The 22,759-nt window shown below is 50.2% G+C and overlaps 1 protein-coding gene across 24 annotated transcripts in view; it reads left to right on the top strand.

Annotated features, from left to right (window-relative positions):
• NFASC (neurofascin) overlaps window positions 1-21,837 on the top strand; it is a 75,853-nt gene extending 54,016 nt beyond the window's left edge. For 6 of the 24 annotated variants that reach the window (XM_033080343.1, XM_033080339.1, XM_033080345.1 and 3 more), the window contains 7 exons: window positions 2,728-2,991; window positions 5,171-5,287; window positions 7,022-7,177; window positions 13,146-13,277; window positions 14,169-14,238; window positions 17,522-17,533; window positions 20,204-21,837. In XM_033080343.1, coding sequence (XP_032936234.1) covers window positions 2,728-2,991; window positions 5,171-5,287; window positions 7,022-7,177; window positions 13,146-13,277; window positions 14,169-14,238; window positions 17,522-17,533; window positions 20,204-20,435 — 983 coding nt within the window. In that variant the 3' untranslated portion in view covers window positions 20,436-21,837. Of the gene's footprint in view, window positions 1-2,727; window positions 2,992-5,170; window positions 5,288-7,021; window positions 7,178-13,145; window positions 13,278-14,168; window positions 14,239-17,521; window positions 17,534-20,203 lie in introns of those variants that run through there. The other 18 variants (XM_033080358.1, XM_033080354.1, XM_033080352.1 and 15 more) reach the window with 8 other exon arrangements.
• Window positions 21,838-22,759: the final 922 nt, after the last annotated feature.

Raw genomic sequence — 22,759 nt, 5'->3', positions numbered from 1 at the left:
GGGGACATTAATGGGGACATTAACCCGGCGACACCAATCTCTTAACCCCACAAACCCGCCAGGAGCCAGTGGAGATGGATGGGGACAAATTTCTGGAAAGCAGGAAAAGCTTTTAGCGGCCTCAGGACCCCGTAAAGTCCTTGTGGAACAAACCCAGAAGGACAAAACGAGAAAATCCCTCTTTTTTTGTTTTTTTAATTTTTAATTTTGGCTCCCCAGGAACACGCGAGGGCAAAGCCGAGCCTTTGGATGTGTCCCCTCCCTGTCACCTCCCCCGGCTGGGGCAGGGACGGGCCGTGCACGGGGGGCTTCGGATGGGGGTGCATGAGATGGGGATGGTGTGGGGTCAGAGCCGGGAGGGGTTTTGGGGTGACTGTGACTGCTCCTGGGACTGGGATGGGGTTTTTGGGGTGACTGTGGCTGCTCCCCATGGTTTGCCGGGGTTTTTGGGGTGACTGTGGCTGCTCCCCATGGTTTGCCGGGGTTTTTGGGGTGACTGTGGTTGCTCGTGGGGCTGGGTTGGGTTTTTGGGGTGACTTTGGCTGCTCCCCATGGCTTGCTGAGGTTTTGGGGTGACTGTGGCTGCTCTTGGGGCTGGGCTGGGGTTTTTGGGGTGACTGTGGTTGCCCTTCATGGCTTGCTGAGGTTTGGGGGTGACTGTGGCTGCTCTCCATGGCTTGTCGGGGTTTTTGGGATGACTGTGGCTGCTCTCCATGGCTTGCCGGGATTTTTGGGGTGACTGTGGCTGCCCCAGGGGCTGGGATGGAGCTTTTAAGGAGCTGGGGATGCTCTGGGGGCACCTCTGGGTATGGATGGGGTTTTGGGGTAACTGTGATAGCTCCTGGGGCATTTGAGGAATCAGGGATGTTCTGGGGGCATCCCCGAGGCTGACCTGGAGTTTTGGGGGGACTGTGGCTGCTCTGGGGGCACTTTGAGGAGCTGGGATTGCTCTGGGGTCACCCCTGAGCTGGGTTGGAGTTTCTGAGTGCCTTGGGGTCTCTGGGGTCACCCCTGAGCTGGGCTGGAGTTTCTGAGCGCCTTGGGGGGCTCTGGGGTCACCCCTGAGCTGGGCTGGTGCTTCCAGCTGTGCTCTAACTCTAATTTTGCATCTTGGACAGAGCGAACTCCTGCCCCTCTCTGCCTTTGGGTGCTGAGGATGGGCTGGGTGGGAAAGAAAAGCCTGGCTTGATCCTGGCACTGGTTTTAAAGTGTTTCCCTAGAGCTGTTCAGGTTTGGGGGTGATGTTTATAAAATCTGGCTTCCTCTGCCCATCAGAGGGATTTGGAATCCCGTGAGCCTCAGGAGAAATGACGATAAATGTAATTTAACCTGAGCGTGCCGGGGTGAGTCCCCTCGCAGTCACCTTTGGTATTTGGAGCAGAATTCCGGCTGCGTTTTCTGCTGGGAGGTTCCAGCCCCAACCAGAACCCCCCTCCCTCCCTGTGGGACCCTCACCCGCTCAGGGTGGGTTAAAGGACTCATCCCCCCTTCCCTTGAAGCATTCCTGCTTTTTCTTGGAATCACAGCCCGAACGAGACAATTAACAAACAAACCGCTCCGAATTATCCTCCTGGACACCTCGAGGTGCTCCAAGGCCTCATTTAAATGGGAATTGGGAGGGGCAGCGCTGTCCAGGCTCCATCCCCCGCAGGGTTAAACCCTACTCGATGGCAAAGCTGCTCCTTCTCCAGGCTGCAAAAAGCCAGGAAGCCGCAGGCTGAGCTGGCAGCTCAAAAAAATACTGAAGGTGAAGTCCAGGGACAGCTGGATTAATGGAATTGCGGCTCGCCCGACAAATGGGATTAGCGCCTCTTCCTCGGGCTGAATCCCGAGCTCCCCGAGCATCCTCGAGCTCCTTGGGATGCGGCGGGACAATGGGATGAGCACAAACCTGGGCGACCCCTCAGCCGCGTTTTCCCAGGTTGGCTGTGCTGGTTTGTCCCAGAGGGTGATGGGCAGGGAAAAACAGGATAAATTCAGGTTTGGGGTCGGGATTGGGATCGAAATGGGGGAATGGGAGCAGCCTCAGCTCCTCTCCCAGCCCCTGGGGTTGGCTCAGGGGGACAGGGGTAGGAAAAGGGATTCAGCCTCATGTTCCCAGTGGGATTTGCTCCAGCCCCTGGGATGAGTTCAGCCCATCTCTGTATGGGGACAGGGACAGGAAAAGGGCTCCAACTGTGCGTTCTCAGTGGAATTTACTCCTGCACCTTTCCTGGGATGGGCTCAGGACATTTTTGCATGGGGAAAGGGGAGAGAAAAGGAATTCAGCTCATGTTCCCAGTGGGATTTGCTCCAGCCCCTGGGATCAGCCCAGACCATCCCTACACAGGGACAGGGACAGGAAGAGGGCTCCAGCCGTGCGTTCCCAGCGGGATTTGCTCCTGCACCTTTCCTGGGATGGATTCAGGACATTTTTGCATGGGGACAAGGGCTCAGCCTGGCATTCCCAGTGGGATTTGCTCCTGCACCTCTCCCAGCCCCTGGGATCAGCCCAGGCCATCCCTGCACGTGGACAGGGGCAGGAAAAGGAATTCAGCTTCATATTCCCAGTGGGATTTACTCCAGCCCCTGGGATGGGCTCAGGACATTTTTGCATGGGGCCAGGGATAGGAAAAGGGCTCCAGCCGTGCGTTCCCAGCAGGATTTGCTCCGTGCCGTGCCGCTCTGGGGAGGGCAGTGCCCAGGGGACTCCACCTCAGGTACAAAGCTGGTGTTTCCCTCTCCCAGAGGCAACTGGGCCGCCTCCAACCACAGTGGAGGAAACCAGTCCTGAAACCAGTCCTGAAACCAGTCCTACAACCAGTCCTACAACCAGTCCTGAAACCAGTCCTGAAACCAGTCCTACAACCAGTCCTACAACCACCCCAACCACCACCGACACCACAACCACCACCACCACCACCACAACCACCAGCACCGCCGCCAGCACCGCCGCCAGCACCAGCGCCGCTGCCGAGAGGGCTCCGGCAGCCACCACCAGGCACGAGTTGGGTACTGAGCTTTCCTTGTCCTCTAACCCCTCTCTAACCCCACTGGGATCCTTCCCCACCTCGATTCTTTGGGATATCAGGGAAATCGGAGCCATCCCATGGTCTGGGATGGGAATCTGGGTGTTCAAGTGGGGATTTGGAGGGTTCTGTGTCACCGTGGTGAACAGGAGGTTTGGGAATAGATATAAACCCTACAGAGTGCCCTCAAAGTGTTCTCTGGTGTTCAGAGCTGTTAAAAACGGGTTCTGCAGGAGGTGTCAGTTCGGATTTAGCACCTCAGCTGTTCACAAGGAGAGCTGTCAGGATGTATCCGGGTTTATCCCGCTGCTCCGGAGCCCCCGGGAACGCCGGGGAAGGAAGGGTGGGAACTCCAGCACCATCCCTGGCTGGCATTTCCCAGGTCAGGAGGAACTTCTTGGACCATCAGAAGAATCAAACTTGGCTCTGGCAGGGAAAATCTTCCCTCCTGGATGTGGTTGAGGGATAAATCTGGAAGGATTTATCCGGCTTTGAAACACCGGGATAACAGAATTTACGGTTTATAAATAATCAGGACTGTTCAAAAAGAAATCAAGCAGAAAGGGAATGAAATCAGGATTAAAAACTTGGATGGGATTTGGAGCAGCCTGGGAGAGTGGAAAATGTGGATTTGGGGTGAATGAGGTGAGTTTTGGGTCCGTTCCCACTCAAACCAGTCTGGGATGATCCCCTGACTGAGATCAAAGGCATTTCTCTGTATTTTTGTGCAAAATCAGTTTAAAACGCTTTAAAACCACCAAAACCTTCTGCAGGGGGGATCTGCCCCCACCTGACACCGCAGGGTTGGAGACATCACCCCCACACCCATCATTAATCCATGGAAATAGGGAATAGGGAAATAAGGAATTAAACATGAGGCACAGAGCAGGGAAAGGGGACAGAAGGAAACAAGGAACCTCCGGTGTCCCCACAAAACCCAGGTTGGGATTTAAGGGATTCCACATCACCCCACAACATCAGGTGCCCTAAAAACCCCAAAATCGGGGTTGTGGCGGTCAATCCCAGATTTTGTGACATCAAAACATTGAAACCCCTCAAGGAAAAAAGCCAAAAAAAATCCCCAAGGTGTCACTTCTCTGCTGTCCCTTAAAATCCCAGCAAAGGTGGGATTGGTTCCCACTTATGTAGGAACAGGATTCATCCCAAGGCACGTCGAGATCCCTTAACTTCAACCTCACACACGAGTGACCCCATCGTCCCAGCGGGGCCACAGCCAAGTGACAATTCCCTGCCACTGTCGGCGCTGGAGCCGTGCTCATCCATGCAGGAATTCCAGGACGAGGTTTCCCCGCTGGCCCAGAACCTCAGGGAATTCCAGGATGAGCCGAGTGCCGATGGATTTAAACAGCACCAAAAATTCCCTAAAAAATGTTGGGAATCTTGGGAAGAATGGATCCAACCTCAGGTTGAGGTTAATTCTTGCGTAGGCTGAGACCAAAGTGTTCGCTCCAGGTTTTTATGAGGATTTTGTGAGGTTTTTGTGGGATTTTTGCAAGGATTTAGTGAGATTTTGTGAGGTTTTTATGAGGTTTCTGTGAGGTTTCTGTAAGGATTTTGTAGGATTTTTTGTAGAAGTTTTTTAAACTTTTTAAGGTTTTTGTGAGGTTTCTGCATGGTTTTTGTCAGGATTTTGTGAAAATTTTTTTGTAAGGTTTTTCAAGGTTTTTATGAGGTTTTTGTGATGCTTATGTGTTTTGATGAGGTTTTATAATTTTTTTTAAGGATTTTGTAAGGATTTTGTGACTTTTTTGCAAGGATTTTGTGATGGTTTTGTAAGGTTTTGGTAAGGCTTTTAAAAAGGTTTTTTATGAGGTTTTTATGATGTTTATGTGTTTCTATGAGGTTTTATAAAGTTTTTGTACTTTTTAATTTTTTTTTTGTGGTTTTATAAGATTTTTGTCAGGTTTTGTGAGGTTTTTGTCAGGTTTTGTGAGTTTTTTGTCAGGTTTTGTAAGGTTTTTGTTTTTATCAGGTTTTGTAAGATTTTTGTCAGGTTTTGTGAGGTTTTTGCCAGGTTTTGTAAGTTTTTTGTCAGGTTTTCTAAGATTTTTGCCAATTTTTCCAAAATTTTCGCGAACTTTGAGCTCTGAGCCGGGCCTAACCCCACTAAACACTAACTCGTGTTCTAACCTGTCCCCCAGCCGCCAATGGATCGTCCATATGGGACATCAGAGCCATGGCAAACAGTAACTGGGCAAACATCACCTGGAGCCACAATTTCTCGGCAGGAACTGAATTTGTGGTTAAGTATATCACCAGTAAGCATCAGATCGCGTGGGGACTCTATGGGGTGGCGCTGCCCTTAGAGATCCTGCCAGCTCCCGCCTTTCCCTGGGATTTAATTCCATGATTCCAGCTGGGGAAAAAAAAGGGAGGGCAAAACCTCGTGGCTGTGGCGTTGGGGTAGAGCAGAGTTCTCGAAGGGTTCCCTCTCCGTGCGCCGACGGCCGTGGGGTTTGGCGATCTTTGAGTTGCGGTCGATGGGAAGAAGTGGCAAACAGAGAGGGAAATGAAATTGATGGGAATTGGGATTCCTGAACCTGGAGTTGGCAGAATCCTCTAAGATCCCCAAACCTCCTCCTCGGTGTTTCTCAGCGTTGTGCGGCTCCGTCCTGGGCTGAAGCAGAACCAGGATCTCCGGGTTTGGTGCCGGTTTAGGGAGAGGTTTTTGTGCTCTTGGTTGGTTTGGGGTTTCTGTAGGGGCGGTGCCGGCTGCTGCTCATCCCTGAATTTATTTCCCAGCCCTCGCATCCGCTGCTGTGCTGGTCTGGAATCCCTGAAATTGTAATTCCCGACAGGAAACCCCTCCTGGCCATTCCAACTTCCCTTGGGAGATGACCTTGAATTGTCCTTGAATTGATTCCCTGTCTCTGAAATTCCCATATTGCAGGATATGCATGATCTTGCCAGGCCCTAAATCCCAAATATCCCAGCTCCCAACACATCCCTATTTTTCCCAGTCACTGGGAGGCACAAGGAGCAAGCCCAGGTGCTGAATCCATGTAGAAACATCAATCCCTTGGGATTCCCTCTGCAGGATCTGGCTGAGGGAGGAAATCTTGGAGATTCCAGCCCTTCCTGGACAGCCATGTTGTCCACCCCTTTTTGGTGGCATTTGAAGGGACAAAACCTCAAAGCCACAATTCTCAACGGGTACCGATCCCAAACCAGCAGTTCCTTGTCCCTGGGGTAATCCCAAACCAGAAACTCTTTAGGTTGGTACTGATCCCAGACCGGTAGCTCCTTGTCCCCAGAGCGATAATCCCAATCCAGCAGCTCCTTGTCCCCAGAGAAGTGGCCCCAAACCAGCAGCTCCTTTTCCCTGGAGTAATGACCCCAAACCACAGCTCCTTGGCTCAGGAAATTACCCCAAACCAGCAACTCCTTGTCCCTGGAACTGCATTATTCCCACTAAATCCCCAGAGATATCACAGTGTCCTGCCTGCATTATCACAATCCCAAACCAGCAGTTCCTTGTCTTAGGAAATGATCACAAACCAGCAGCTCCTTGGGTTGGGTACCAACCCCAAACCAGCAGCTCCTTAGCTTGGATATCAACCCCAATCCAACAACTCCTTGAGTTGGTACCGATCCCAAATCAGCAGTTCCTTGGCTCAGTACCAATCCCAAACCAGCAGCTCCTTGTCCCCAGGGTAGTCACCCCAAACCAGCAGTCCTTTGGCTTGGTACTGATCCCAAACAGCAGCTCCTTTTCCCTGGAGTAATGACCCCAAACCAGCAGCTCCTTAGCTTGGATATCAACCCCAATCCAGCAGCTCCTTGAGTTGGTACCGATCCCAAACCAGCAGCTCCTTGTCCCCAGGGTAGTGACCCCAAACCAGCAGCTCCTTGGCTCGGTACCGACCCCAGACCAGCAGCTCCCTGCCCCTGGAACCGCGTCATTCCCGGCCAGCCCGCGCCTGGGCCGCAGTGTCCCCGGTGTCCCCGTGGGGTGTCAGGGCGGGGTTTGATGTGCGGTTTCTGTTCCCCAGGTAACAAGACAGAGAAATCAATCCCCGTTAAGGCTCAGGGCCCGTCCTCGGTGCAGCTGGCGGATCTGACGCCGGGGATGATGTACAAGCTGTGGGTGTTCCCCATGTGGTCCCACCCCAGCGAGCACTCGTACATTACCTTTACCACCAGTTCAGGTGAGACAGGCGTTGGCTGCGTGTTCCCAGAATGTCCCTGATGTGTCCCCGGCGTGTCCCCAGCGTGTCCCCAGCATGGCCCAGCCATCCCCATGGTGCTTTGGCCATGGCTGCATGGAAATCCCGCATCCCACCGCCCTCTGCTCTCGGCATTTCTCAACCCAGGGGCTGCATGGAGGAGGAGAATCCCAGGAAGGGATGGGGATCCCTTTGGATGGGTATTCCTTTGGATGGAGATTCCTTTGGATGGGGATCCCTTTGGATGGGGATCCCTTTGGATGGAGATTCCTTTGGATGGGGATCCCTTTGGATGGGGATCTCTTTGAATAGGGATCCCTTTGGATGGGGATCTCTTTGGATGGGGATCTCTTGTGGTGGGGATTCCTTTGAATGGGGATTCCTTTAGATGCAGATCCCTTGTGATGGGGATCCCTTTGGATGGGGATCTCTTTGGATGGGGATCCCTTTGGATGGGGATCTCTTTGGTTGGGGATCCCTTTGGATGGGGATCTCTTTGGATGGGGATCCCTTTGGATGGAGATCCCTTTGGATGGGGATTCCTTTGGATGGGGATCCCTTTGGATGGGGATTCCTTGTGATGAAGGAAAGGGAGGAGAGCGCGTTCATGTTGTCACTGCCTCTGCTTGCTCGTTGGACTCTGGGGGACAATGAGATGTCACTGTTGGGATGCAGGATTGGAGTGGGAACGTGGTGTTGGCACAAGAGAATCCCTAAGGATTTCCGTTTGCATCCGTGTGGTTTCCACATCTCCCTGACTGTGGATTCCCCCATTTCCCACCCAGGCACTCTGTCCTTTGTCCCACAGGAGTTTTGTGCATTTGTAAAACTCCGCCGTTCCCTCCTGACGATTCCCAGTAAATCCAAACATCCTTAAATGCCTTCATATTCGCCCGGGGCTCTTCCACAGGGATCTGTGTGCAGCTCCTGTGAATTCCACTCTGCTGGAGTTCCACAGAGCAGGAAATGTTGGAATAACCTCCCTGAGCACGCTGTAGGTAGAGCTGGGGATTTCCAAGGAATTTAAATGGTTTTGCTTAGCTCCACTTGTGGCATGGGAAGCTCTGACAATTCCCAGGCTTTGTCGGGAAAGACAAAAGGAAAATGGGAATCCCAGTTAGGGAGAGCTGTGGGAATTGGGGAGCAGAGCTCCCCACATTCCCCATGAGCATCTGAAATTGTTACAAAATCTGGAATATCACAGGGTAATTCCCAATTCCCAATCTGGAATATTACATATATTGCAGAATATTCCAGGGGCTGCTGTTCCATGGAATTAACGTTGGACATCGAGTCCCACCCTTCCCTGGCACTGCCAAGGCCTCCATGTCCCCAGGTGCCACATCCAGGGGGTGCTGGGGTGTCCAACCCTGCTCAAGGTTGGCAAATCCCCAGCTGGGGCTGCCCTCAGCTCCGTCCCCAAACTGTTCCAAGTGAGTGAATCCATTGCACAGCAGCCCCTGGAATATTCTGATCCCCTTAGAGCTGATTTTGGACCCTGACCCCTCCAGTGTTTGTTAAATCCCCAATTTTATTTCTCTTTCTGGATCTTTCCCTGAGTCTGGAATCTCCGTCAGCTCCCACCCTACCATGGGAGTTATCCCTATGGATAACGATTTTATCCCTCTGAATAACCATTTTATATATCCATAAGCATTTTATATTTACTAACATCCCTCTGGAAAACCATTCTGAAGCTGGACCCGCCTCTTTTCCTTCCTCCCCTGCCTTTCCCCCACTTTGGCATCTGTGGGGTGATGGAGGGGACAGCAAGGAGCCAGGAATCATTAAAAAAAAAAAAATACAGGGAAAAAAAGCACAACATCCTTGGCTGATTCCTGCTGGGAAGACTCTGCATATATTTTCCATAATTGAGAGGTTCCTACTGATATTTTCATGGAGAATAAGGGATGGAGTCACCTTTATCCCTGGGATTGAGGCTGGCGCTGACCTGAGCCCTGTGGGATGCATGGAGCTGTCGCCTTCCCTGCAGGAATAAACGCTCCACATCCATTTCTCTCCTGGCTGGATGCTGCTGACACAAGTGCCAGGCCCCCGCTGATAATCCTATGGCATCGGGAATGCTTTGGATCAAAAGGAACTGAGCAGTTTTGGGGGTTTGGGGCTTTTTTTTTCACATCTTGTGAATCATTGTTCTAAAGGTTTCTTCAGGCTGGGGGCAGATAAATAAGAAATATTCCCCTGCAGGAGGCTGAGTTCTGATTTTGCTCCTGATTAACTGGTAGCTTGTTAAGCTGACAGAATTCCTCCCAGGAGCAAAGGACACTTGGAAATGACAAAAATAGCCGAGTAGAAGGAGGGCTGCAAAATTTTAAATAAATAAATTAACTGCTCAGCTTGTGCAAACACTGGGAAGAGTGGCCAGGGAAGGGAATGGAGATGGGGAAGGGTTTGGAGAATACTGAGGGGAAGGGGAAGGGGCTCAGGCTGCAGAAAAGGAGGCTCAGGGGGAATTTGTGGCTCTGCACAACTCCCTGACAGGAGGGGGCAGCCGGGGGGGATTTGGGATCTCATCCCAGGGAACAGGGACAGGAGGAGAGGGAACGGCCTCAGGCTGGGCCAGGGGAGCTCAGGGTGGGATTTGCTCCTGGGAAGGGTTGGCAGGGGCTGCCCAGGGAGGTTTGGGGTGCCCATCCCTGGAGGTGGCACCTGGAGGTGGTTCTGGGTGCTCAGGGTGGGGATTGGGCACGGCTTGGGCTCGGTGATCCCAGAGGGATTTTCCAACCTCAGGGATCCCAGGATTTTGGGAATAGGATCCCACAAGGCTGGATCCAAAGGGGACTTTTCACACCCAAAATCTCTTTTGCAATCCAAGACAAAAACTCGGTGGAGCTGAGCTCTGCTCCTGGCACGTCAAGGCTGACTCTTAGCTAATGAATTTTCTGACATGAAATTATCATTAATTATTTTTTTAAAAGGCTCTGCAGCTGCAATTCCAATCAGGACCTGTCAGATCCTGCAGCTGCTTTCCCGTTTTCCCTTGAGCTTGGCCTCACCTTGAAGCAAATCACAAAATCCCCTGGGACAGCCACGGGTGTCAAACCTTCCTTCCTAACAGTTACTCCAAATCCACCTTTGCAGGGACTTTGATTTGCTCCTCAAGGGTTGGGTTTTTTTTGGTTTTGGTTTGGTTGTTGTTTTTTTTTTTGGGAAGGATGGATTTATCCCCCTTTTTTGGGGAAGGATGGATTTATCTCCCCTTTTTGGGGGGGAAGGATGGATTTATTCCCCCCTTTTTGGGAAGGATGGATTTATCCCCCGTTTTTTTTTTTTTTTTTTTTTTTTTTGAGAAGGATAGGAATTTCCCCCTTACCCACAGGCAGTGCCTCTAATCCTCCTGTGAGATCTCCTGGGCCTCAGGGTTTAAAATCCTCCCTCCTTTCCAAACCCAGTTCCAACCCCCATCCCTCCTCTCAGTTTCTTCTCTGGAATTTCGTATTTTGAAGACCCCCTTGTTTCTCCCTGGAAAAATCCCATCCCATTGCTCTTCACGGAATTTTTCCATCTCCAAGCTTTCCAGCAGAGCTTCCTCCCCCTTCCCTTCCCCAGCACTCGGATATTTGGATCCATTTCTTTGCCATCATCCCATGAAAACGCATCCTCCAGGACTCCAGAGCTCAGGCTGGGATGAGGAAATGGAGAGGAATCATCAGGCAGCTCCTTCCCTCTCTGTGCTGCCCCAAATCCACAGAACATTCCAGGTTCAGCGTCGATTCTTGACCAAAAATTCTCCTCTGTGTCATTCTCCTCTTTAATCCAAATTTCTTTGCTGTGGTTCTCCTGCAATTCCCTGGATTCCATCCCGAGGAGAGCACTTCTTGTCTTGGGTGCAATTCCAATGGAATAAGCACAGTTTGATCCCTGGGATTTTGTGGGTTAGGAATTTTTGCCAATCCAACCCATTTTTTCCCTTCTCTACCTCTCTTCCAAGATTCCTTCTCTCTGAATTAAGGGAGGGCTGCTCCCTCCTTTCTCTATCCATCTTTTTTCCCCCCAGATTTTCAGAATGCTCCTGGCTCTCTCCTGCCCATCCCCATTCCCAATCCCATCCCAACCACCCTGGTTCTCCCACATTCCCGCCAGGAACGTCTCCGTTTTCCCTCAGCTTGGATAAATCCGGCGCCTCCTCTGTGCTGAAGGGTATTTTCTCCTCTGCCTCGCTGAATTCCAAGGAGAGGCTGGAAAAAACAGCCTTGGAGCTATTTTTAGCCCATGGATTTGTCTGTCTGACCGTGTGGGAGAGCTGGGAACCAGGAGTGGGGGAATGGCAGGGAGGGCACGGGAGTTGGAGGATGGGAACAGGCTTGGAATTAATTCCAGAAACAGGCAGGAGCCTTGGGAAGGTGCTGGAAGCAGGAATTGGCTCCAGGAGAAAACACTTGGACCTATCAGACCCCTCTACACTCCCAGTTCATTCCAGTTCATCCCAGTTCAAGGCTGCCAATGAATCCTCAGAACTCAGTGATTCCCTGATCCAGGTGCTGCCCAAAATCCCCGGACACCAGGGCTGGATTTGTGTCATTCCTGGTGTAATTCCAAGGTTTTCCCGCTTGTTCCCAGTCTTGGGGGGCTTACACCGGACCCCTCCTGGCCCTGAGACCTTTGGTGGTCACCAATGTTCATCCCAGCTCATCCCAGTTCATCCCAGTTCAAGGCTTCCAAGGAACCCTCAGAACTCAGCGATTCCCTGATCCAGGTGCTTCCCAAAATCCCTGGACAGGACTTGGGAATGTTTTTCTTGGATCTTCCCACAGCCAGGGCAGTTTTCAGATGCTGCAAATTCCATCAATTCCTTCCCCCGCTTCCTTCACCTTTATCTGCAATTCCCTTTTCCCGAATTTTCCTTTCTGTTGGGCCCCTTCGCTGTTTGTAGCTCCTGATAAAATTGATTTTGTTTTCCACTATTAAAGGAAAAAGAAACATGAAAAAAACACCAAAACCCCACCAAAAATCACCAAAACCCCACCAACAAACACCCAGAAAACACCTGAAAATACCACAGGAAAAAACTACCAAAAACCACTAAAGACACCAAAAAAAACTGGTAAAAACACCAATAAAACACCAAAGCCCAACAAGACCACTGTTTTAAAAAAATGCAGAGAAACTTCACCAAAAAAACCCTCGAAGAAACACCAAGAAAACACAAAAAACCCCACAAGAACCCATCATAAATTCACCAATAAAACCCCAGAAAAACCCACCAAAAATCACCAATAAAGCAACAAAAAACCGTCAATAAACCACCAAAAAATCTTCAACAAACCACCAAACAATCACCAATAAAGCACAAAAAAAATACCAATAAACCACAGAAAACCACAAATAAGGCACCAAAAAACACCAAGAAAACACCAGAAAACACCAAGAATACACAAAAAAAATCATCAAGAAATCACAAAAAAATCACCAAGAAACTACCAAAAAACACCAAGAAAACACCAAAAACCCCACCAGGAACCCATCAAAAATCACCAATAAAGCACCAAAAAAACCCAATAAACCACAAAAAAAATCACAAGTAAGGCACCAAAAAATACCAAGAAAACACAAAAAAAAAATCACCAATAAGACACAAAAAGAATCACCAATAGAGCACAAAAAAAACCACCAAGAAACCACCAAAAAATCACCAATAAGGCTCCAAAAATATCACAAATAAGGCACCAAAAATGACAAATAAGGCCTTAAAAAACACCAACAAAGCACCAAAAAATCACCAATAAAACCCAAACAACCACCAAGAAACCACCAAAAAATCACCATAAAATCACCAAAAACCCACCAAAACCTCACAAATCCCTGAGCTACAACCTCAACCACACACCCAGACGCTCCCAAACTACAGAGAACTCCCCGAATTCCTCTTCCTCCACGTCCTCCGTGCTTTGCTCCGTTCCTCAGGAATGTTTTCCCGGTTTTCCCGCAGCCTACACCAAGAACCAGGTGGACATCGCCACGCAGGGCTGGTTCATCGGTCTCATGTGCGCCATCGCCCTCCTCGTGCTCATCCTACTCATCGTCTGCTTCATCAAGAGGAGCCGCGGCGGGAAGTACCCAGGTGAGAATTCCCAAAATTGGAACGAGTCCGGGGTTCTTGGGAGTCGTCCAATGGTGGGGAAGAGAATTCACAAAATTTGAATGGGTCCAGGGTTCTTGGGGATTATCCCATGCTGGGGAGGATCCAGGTGAGAGTGGGAATGGGAAATGCCAAAATTTAAACAGGTCTGGGAATCTTGGGGATCATCCAGGCTTGGGGAATGTCCAGGTGGGAGGCGAGAAACTCTTTGCAACTCTTTGTAACCCCTTTACAACCCCTTTGTAAATGCAGTTGCAATCCCTTTGCAAACCCTTTGTAAATCCCTTTGTAAAACCTTTGTAACCCCATTCAAAACCCTTTGTAATCCCTTTTCAAACTCTTTGCAGCCCTTTAGCAAACCTTTGTAACCCCTTAGTAACTCCTCTGTAAACACTTTGTAACCCCTTTGCAAACTCTTTTGTAACCCTTTGTAACACCTTTGTAACCCCTTTTAAGTCTCTTTGTAACCCTTTCGTAATCCCTTTGTAACTGCTTTGTAACCGCTTTTAAATCCCTTTGTACCCCTTTGTGAGCCCTTTGTAAACCCTTTGTGATCCCTTTGAAACCCGTTTTTAACCCCTTTGTAAACACTTTGTAACCCCTTTGCAAACACTTTTGTAGCCCTTTGTAACCCCTTTTAAGTCCCTTTGTAACCCCTTTTATACCCCTTTATAAACCCTTTGTGATCTCTTTGTGACCCCTTTGTAAGTCCTTTGTAAACTCTGAGTAACCCCTTTGTAACCCTATCCAAGCTCTCCCTGGCACAGTTTTTTCCCCCTCAGGGACACCCCAGGACCCTTCCCCAGCCCCTCCCCGTTCCCAAACCCTTCCAGCCCTTACTGGTTTAACTGGGAGGGCTCTGCTCCTTCGCAGTGCGGGACAACAAGGACGAGCACCTCAACCCCGAGGACAAGAACGTGGAGGACGGATCCTTCGACTACAGGTAGGACCCCACGGAATGCCCGACCCCCATCAGCCCCTCCCCCACCATCACAGCCCCCTTCCCCACCCCGTGGTGCCACAAATCCCCCGGAACGTTCCCTGTCCCCCCCTTTTTTCCTCCCCCGCCGCCTTCCCGCTGTAATTCCCGAAGGAAACGGCTCCCAAAACGCTGTGGGGTTCCGCCTCCTTTTCCTGGGATTCTGGAACCGGCGACCTTGGGCAGCTCCCAGCAGGAGTGAACCAACCCTAATTCTGACACGTAAAATCCCAAAATACACCTCAAAAACCCGAGCTCTGTACAGCCTGAGGGTATTTCTGGAGCATCCTAAAAGAGAAATGCCCAAAGAACTCTTCGGCTCAGTGCAGAAAGAGTTGGGATTATGGGATCTACTCCCTGGGACAGTTCTCACCAGGAGTAGACCGACCCTAATGGAATTTCTAACACAAAAAAAAAATCCCAAAAATCACCCCACGACCCCAAACTTCATAGCAGCCTGAGGGTTTTTCTGAAGCATCCTAAAGGGGGATCCCTGGGAGAAATGCCCAAATTTCTACTGGGATCAGTCCGGGCAGAGTTGGGATTATGAGATCAGCTCCCTGGGAGAGCTCCCACCAAGAGCAGAACTTCTAACACAAAAAAAAAATAATCCCAAAATAGCACCCCAAAACCCCAAACTTTGTAGCAGCCTGAGGGTTTTTCTGGAGTCTCACCCCACATCTCAGCCTGTATCTTTCCCATAAAGGAATATCCCGAAATTCTGTTGGGATCAGCCCTGGAAGCAGGAAGGGGGAATGATTTGGGGTCTGCCTGTGCTCCAACCCCAAACAACCTCACCAAAACCCCCGGGAGGGCTCTAGCAGGGATTCAGCTGGAACCTCTCGACTCTCCCGGCTCCATCCCGCTCTTTGCACGCAAATGTCGCCCTTCAAGAGCAGCAGAGCCTTTTCCCCTCCAGGAAAACTCCTGGGATGTGTCAGACAGGGACAGGAGCTTCCCAAGCATTCCCAGCTCTCTGAGATTCCCCGGGAGCGGGAGCAGGGCTCACCTGGCAGCTGAGGGGATTTGAGACATTTAAACCTGAATTCCTTAAAGAATTAAAATTATTTTTCCCGCCTGAGGTGGAGGCAAAACCCAGCGGGAAATTTTCCTCCTCATTTAAAGCAGGGATTCATTCAATCCCATGTCATTCCCAGCACAGGAAGAATTGGGTTGGGATTCAGGAAGGGATGGAATAAGAACAGATTCTGCCAAAGGATTTAGGGGAAACAAAATGAATCAGAAACAGGAATGGAACACAACCAGGGATCACATTTGTTTTGTCAGAGGTGCAGAAACTCCATTTCAGAGGGAATTATTTATTCCAAAGGATTCCATGAAGTGCCCCAGACTCACAAAAAACCCCATGGAATACAAACAGATCCCAGCAGGAGTTCTAGGGAAAGGCTGGAATTCCTTAACAGCCTAAACAACGCCCAGAGCCAAACCTTCCTGCCCTCCCTGCTGCTCAGCACTTACAGGGATGGCCAAAAATTCCACCTGAGAATTTTTGGGATGCTCCCTTTGGATTCCACGCTGGGAGAGGGAAAACAGCAGAGGAGGAAGGAGCCCAGCCCGGTCCTGCTGCAGGTTTTGGGGTTAGACCCATCCCTTCCCAAGGCAGGATTTTATGAGATGGGAATGAGCCATGACCAGGACACAGCCTGGCCCCAAACGATGATTCCAGTCAGGACAGGGAACCTCATGCTTCCCAGATTTATGGGGTGGTTTGTGGGAAGCCTGGATGCCCCATTCCCACAGGGATTCCCACAGGGATCCCCCCAGGGATCCCCCCATGCCGAGCTTCTGGCAGCACTCATGGATTTCCCATTTCTGCTTCTCCAGAGCCCCTCCTGGCCCCCTCCAACATTCCTGAGGCAAATCCATGGCCAAGCAACCCCAAAGGGAATCCAAACTCTTGGAATTGCTTTTTTTGGGAAGAAATTCCCCAACATCATCCAAGGAGTGTTTCCTTCCAGGCAAGGGGAAGGATTGGGGTGAATCCTTCATCCTTCTGCCTTTTACGGACAACCCCATTCCCAAAATTCCTAAGGGAAAGGCAGGAGTCAGTGGAAGGACGATAAAACTCTGGCATGGAATCCATGGAGTTTTATGGACTAAATAAAGGGGGAACAACCCAAATATAGTAAGAAAAACAAACAAAAAAAAGCCAATAAACCCACAAGCTTCACCCCCTCCTCCTGAGGAGCACCAGGATTCCTGGGAGAATTCCAGGAGCTTTCCCTCCAGGAGGCAGAAGGGGAGGTGAAACCGGAGGCTGGAGCTGTTGGCTGCTGGAGCTCGGGGCTGATTGTGGGGCCGGGCTCCGGGAGGGGCAGCATTTAGGATTTCAGCATTTAGGATTTCAGGGAAGAGCAGGAATCGAGCCCATCCCGGCTCCCGTCCCCTCCTCCCCATGGCATGGCTGCTGTGCCCTCGTCACCCTCACGTCCCTGGTGCCCTGTGCATGCCACTCTCCGAGCTCCTCACCCCGAGATCCCGTCGCATTTTTCCACTCCCATCCCGGGATAATGGTGTTCCCAAGCAGGGAAGCTCCTTCCCAAGCCAGGACCATTATCCATGGACACCGTTCCGTGCCAGAGCCGGTGCCTCATTATACCAAATGTTTCGTGCTGCCTGTGGGGAGGCAGTTGGAAGCTCAGGATGCCGGGAGGGGGAAGCTGAGTGGATTTAGGATCCGGATTCCCAGTCAGGATATCCAGGATAACGGCACGGGTGACACGGTGCAGGCAGTGCCACTTGCCAGGAGGGGACATCTCAGCAGGCAGAGAGACGGGAGGACACAGAACCATCCCAGGAGCCTGGCGAGGGAGGAAAGCTCTGGAAAAGCTCTGGGAAGGTGCAGGTTTATCCACAGGGACATTCCAAGGAATCCCACAGGACTCTGGGATGAGCCAGCCACCCTTGTCCTGCTGCACACAGGTCCCCAGAGCCACCGCTGTCCCCTGGCCACCACCCCCAGCCCTTCTTGGATGGCCCTTTCCATGCTGGGATGGTTTCCTGGGGGCACCCAAGGAGGTTGATCCCGCCTGGAACGGCTCTCCCAGCTCCATTTGGTATAACGAGGCGATGATTCCCGGTTTTTAATTTTTTTGGTCGTAGCACTGCCCCTGTGAATGCAGAACCTCCTCATTTCTCTCTCTGATCAGGCTCTTTCTGCTTCTCTCTGTTTTATTCCCATTCCTTCTCCTCCTTTTCACCTGGTCTATCCACATGGACCGTGAAGGTCTCTTGAAAGGTAGGACCTTGTGCTGCCAGAAGTCCGGCACATTCCGCTTTTTTTTTGGAATTTTGTTTTCCTTCCTTCCTTGCTCCCGTTGATTTCTTCACGGCCAAAACTTCCCTATCCCCATTCCCACGTCCCTGCCTAACACATTAAACAAGATCCCTCTAATTCCCGCTGCCATCGGGGCTTCTGAGAGTCAGATCCTGCTTGGAATTGCTCCGTGGGCTGGGTGTGCCCCCCAAATCCAGCCAGGCCGCCCCAGCTCCAGCTGCTGATCCCTCCTGGTGGAGCAGGATTGAACTTGGGAATGCATGTGGGTTTTTCAAGGCAAAAAAAAGAGTGAATTTTCAAAGGAAACAGTGTTTTAAGGATAAACTATTGTCTTCCCCAAAAAAGTGCATCCCAGGGGATGAGGATAAAGGACATGAGAGAAAACCGCTGGATCCTGATCAATCCACCCACTCTTAGTCCTGAAAATCCTCCCTCAGGCTCCAGCCTCTCCCTCTTCCCGATGATTTATGGGATTCAGGAGAGCATTTCCCACGTGGTTCCCACCTGGGCACTCTGGTTCCCGAGTGCCTGGCTCAGAAATCCATTTTAACAGGGTTAGATCCCATCAGGAGCTGATGGAAAACCGCTGCTCCCTCCTAATGCGCTAACGGGATAAACGGTGCTGGAGAGAGGTAAAACCAGCGGGAATTCTCCAGGAATGCATTCCCAGTGGGAATTTGGTGCCACAAACCCTCGTGTTAGGGATGATCCAGCTCTGGATTTGGCTTGAGCTGCCCCCAAAACTTTGGGAAGGGGTGTTGGGAATTGAGGATCCGCATTTTGCCGCTCTCCACTCGGCGTTTTTGGGGCTTTCTCACCAGTCCTGCTTCCAACACTGAATTATCCCCCTATTTTTTCCCCTTCCAAAAAAACTGCTTCCAGAGCTAACAAATTAATTTTTTGTTGTGATGCCAAGTTAACAGAAAGTCTCAAATATTAGGGTTGTGTTATCGCTGAATTCCCAAAGCGTTGATCCAAGGAAACCCATGGTAGGATCCCGAATTCCTCTCCCACTTTAGGGAGCTGATGAATCCCGTGGGATGAGGGAAAATTAATCCCGTGGGATGAAGGAAAATTAATCCCATGGGATGAGGGAGAATTAATGTCTTGCCCTGCTCAAGAGACCAAGCAGGGTGCAAAAAAAATTAAAAAATCCAAATTTTTCATGAATTTTAAGGATAATAAAGGAATGGAGTAGAGTGAGCCTGGCAAATCCCAAGCTAAAAACTAAAACAAACTGGGAAAAGACAGGAATGGAGGTGGGAATACAAATATTTAAGGGATTTCTTCAGGAACGTGACAGAATTGGCATGAGCTAAGGAATGGTTGATATAAAAATTAATTTTTATATCAATTTAGAGCAATCCATCTCATCCTTCCCAAAATATCTCAATTTGTGGGATACCAATCCCTGCCCTCCTAGGAAAAACAGATTTTCCCTGGTTAGATTTTGGTTAAAAGGAATTCTTTACAGTGATTTTTGTCCCTCTTGGGTCGAACTCTTTATTTTTTAGTGACCTGGCTTTTAATGAAAAGGAGAAAAACCCAAACTGAGCAAGGAAAAATGCCCAAAAATAAACTGGGAAAGGTAAATTCCCAGGAGTTTTGGAAGCTGCACAGAACTTGGCATCCTGAAAGTGTCCCCTCGCAATGCTCCCCATTGCTCGTGGTTTTTTCAAGGAAAATCTGTGGTTTCCAAGAAAAAACTGCTTTTTTTTTCCAAGGAAAAGCTGCATTTTTTCAAGGAAAACACACAATTTTCCAAGAAAAAATGTGGTTTTTCAAGGAGAACTGTGTTTTTTCAAGGAAAAACCACATTTTTTTCAAGGAAAAAACATTTTTTCCAATTAAAAAAATGTGGTTTTTTTCAAGGAAAAACTGTTTCCTCAAGGAAATCTGGGAAGAAACCACTAAACCAGGTTACAAAGGAGGCTAAAACATTGAGAGAGAAAGAATCCAAGGGATTCCAAGGGAAGAACATTCCTGATGTTCATCCAGCCCCATTGACCCAAGTTTTGGGTGGAGTATTGAGGTTAAGAAATCAAGGATAAAAAATTGAGATTAAGAAATATTGAGATTTGAAAACCAAGAGTGAGAAACCGAAATGAATAAAGGTTTAAAAAATTGAGATTTAGAAACCGAGAGTAAGAAATTGAAGGAATTGAGAGGAAGAATTTGAGAGTGAAAAATTGAGGTTAAGAAAGTGAGATTTAGAAACTGAGATTAAGAAATCAAGGTTAAGAAATTGAGATTTAGTAACTGAGATTAAGAAATTGAGGTTAAGAAATTGAGGTTTAGAAACTGAGATTTAGAAATTATGATTAAACGATTGAAGTAAAGGAACTGAGATGACAAAATCGAGGTTGGCCAAATTTGAGATGAGGAAATTGAGGTTTAAGAAATTTGATTTCTGAGCTGAAAAATGAGAAAATTGGGTGTTCAGAGATCCCAATAACCTCCACCTCCCACACCACCCAGTCCTTTACCCACACCCAGACGAGCCCCCATTTATTGAGGGCTCTGCCGAGCTGTATTCCCGCTGCCGATTGATTTGGGATCTCCATCCCTCGGGGGAAGGTTTCCAGCCCCATTTCTCAACCCTTGCCGTGTCTGTCTGTCTTCTGCTGCCAGCGATGAAGACAACAAACCTCTTCCCAACAGCCAGACCTCGCTGGACGGGACGATAAAGCAGCAGGAGAGCGACGACAGCTTGGTGGACTACGGAGAAGGGGGCGAGGGCCAGTTCAACGAGGACGGCTCCTTCATCGGCCAGTACACGGTCAAGAAGGACAAAGAGGAGACCGAGGGCAACGAGAGCTCCGAGGCCACGTCCCCTGTCAATGCCATTTATTCCTTGGCATAGCAAAAACGCCGGGAAAAGCACCCAGTGCCCGAGGGGTTCGGAGTGGCCGGGGGTTCCGCCGACAGCCGCCGCCGCCGCTGCCTCCGACAGGAAAGGGAATCAAGCGAGGACTAAAAAAAAACAAAACAAAAAAAAATAGAGGAAAAAAAATTAAAATAGTGAAAAAAATGCAAAAAAAAGAAAAAAAAGAAAAAAATCCAACCAATGAGGCAGCCCAGGCGGCCGCCGATGCCATTTATCCTTAGCAAATGAGCCAACGGCAAAGGGCGCGCGGGGCGGGAGCCGGAGTGGGAATCGGGGCTGGAGGGGAGGAGATGCTCGAGCTGCTCCCCAGTTTGGGGTTGCTCCTCATTTTGGGGCTGTTTCCCAGTTTTGGGGTGCCTCAGTGCCAGTCTGGAGGGACCCCGTGTTGGGCTCGGCTCCCCGAGGCTTTTTTTTTGTTCTTTTAGGAGGGAACTCCAACTTTTTGGGTTTAATTTTTCCAGGAAGGTTCTGGATCAGAGGGGAGGGGGAAAAGAAGTCAAAGAATTTTGGGAAGAGGGGTGAGAGGGGCCTGGGCAGAGCAAAGGCATGGAAGGAGGAAAGGGGTGGATTTTGGGGTGAAAACACCGGATTATTGAGCCGTCCATCCTCACGACAGCACCTTGCCCATAACCTCTCCCAAAAAACCCTCCTTCCTGAAAAAAACCTATGCAGGGAAGAGCAGGTCCCCACCTCCTCCCTCAGCACCAGGACTTGTCCTTGCTGAGGCTGGGAAATCCCACAGGGAGCTCATCCCCCATTCCCACCGAGCTCCGGAGCATCCCGGGATGAGAAGAGGTTGTGGAGGAACTTTTGGGATTTGTGGAAGGACAGGGAGGAGCCTCTCCCCTGTCAAGCACGGGGTAACAGTGCTGCAAAAAAAAAACCAAACCTTTTTTGGGTTTAAATTTGCTTTGTTGGGATTTCTGGGTGGGGAGCCGCCCCTCCCACCCCACACCTGCTTTCTTCTCAAGGCAACTCCATAAATCCTATGTAGCAAAGAGGGCCTGGAAGCAGGAATGGGATCAGAACAGGACGAGTAGACCGGAACGATGAATGAAAAAATAATCCAAGCGAGCTGGTGAGGATGGAAAAACCCCCTGGGATCAGGTGGAAGATTCCCTGAAGGATCCAGGGCCACACCACAAGGAAGGAACGCCGGACTGGAATCCACACCTCCGCAGGCACCGGGATGAGCCGGACGGACGCTGTTTTTCCCACTAAACCCCTCGTCCTTTCTGACAGTGGCCTTTCCCCCCTCCAGCACTCAGCCAAGCCACCGTGGGACCCCCCAATCCCACCTGGAGACTCCCAGGATTTCAGCGACCCCCCCTGAGCGCTCCCTCACATGCCTTACACAGCTTGGGACTTCCCGGGGAGTCACTCCAAGGATGCTCTTCCCACTCTGCTTCCGCGCCCCCGACGGCCTCGGATCTGCCCGAGCAGTAGGAATGGGATGTCTGGGATGTCTGGGAGCACTCCCAGCTCTCCCAGCACGGTAGAAGGCAGGGATTCCTAAAGGACTGCGTCCCGTGAATCCTCCCACTTCCTGCACTTTTGAAACCAAAGGTACCTTCGAGGAGAGATCGGGTTTCTTTTGGAAAAGATGGATTTTCAGATGGATTTTCCTTTTGTTTCTTTCTTTTCTTTTCTTCTTTTTTTTTTTTTTTTAATCTGAGGAGGATGGAGGTTTTTTTGGATGGGATGCAGCGAGATTTGCGCAGTTATTTCTGCTCTGGAGACACGTCGGTGACAGGGACACTCCCACTGCTGTGGATTGTGGAGAGGGACTTTGCCACATCCAGATGGATCCCGGGAAGAGCCCGGACTGGGCCAACAGAGAGATGGATGCAAATTAATCCAATGCAAATGCCTTCCTTAAAATAATAATTATCATTTATCTTGGTCGTCTTCTCTGATAGGTCAAACGTGGGGTGAAGATGGAGCTCGTGGGGTTGGAGTTGGTGACTTTAAAAGGTCCCTTCCTGCCCAAATTGTTCCATGGAACCACCGGCAAAGGAATTCCAGGGTTTAGGTCGGGGTCAAGAGGCAAAGCCCCCTCACAGAGCTGGGGGAGCTGTCCCAGGGATGTCCCTTGTCTGTCCCCTCCTACCAGGACCCTCCAGCCATGTCCCCTGGCAGGGACAGCCCCGTTGTGACCCCCAGTGTGGACACAGCCACGCCCTGATCCCACTCCTGCCACCCATCCCATTTGGAATTCCATCCAGCTTTTAGGCAAACACCCCCAGGCTAAAGGTGACACCACCCCTGGGATGGGGACAATCCCATTCCCAAAGGTGACA

The sequence above is a fragment of the Catharus ustulatus genome, chromosome 25, assembly GCF_009819885.2.
Source record: "Catharus ustulatus isolate bCatUst1 chromosome 25, bCatUst1.pri.v2, whole genome shotgun sequence".
Classification (NCBI taxonomy): domain Eukaryota; kingdom Metazoa; phylum Chordata; class Aves; order Passeriformes; family Turdidae; genus Catharus; species Catharus ustulatus.
The sequence above is the reverse complement of the archived record's forward strand: the minus strand, read 5'-3'. Positions and strand labels throughout refer to the sequence as shown.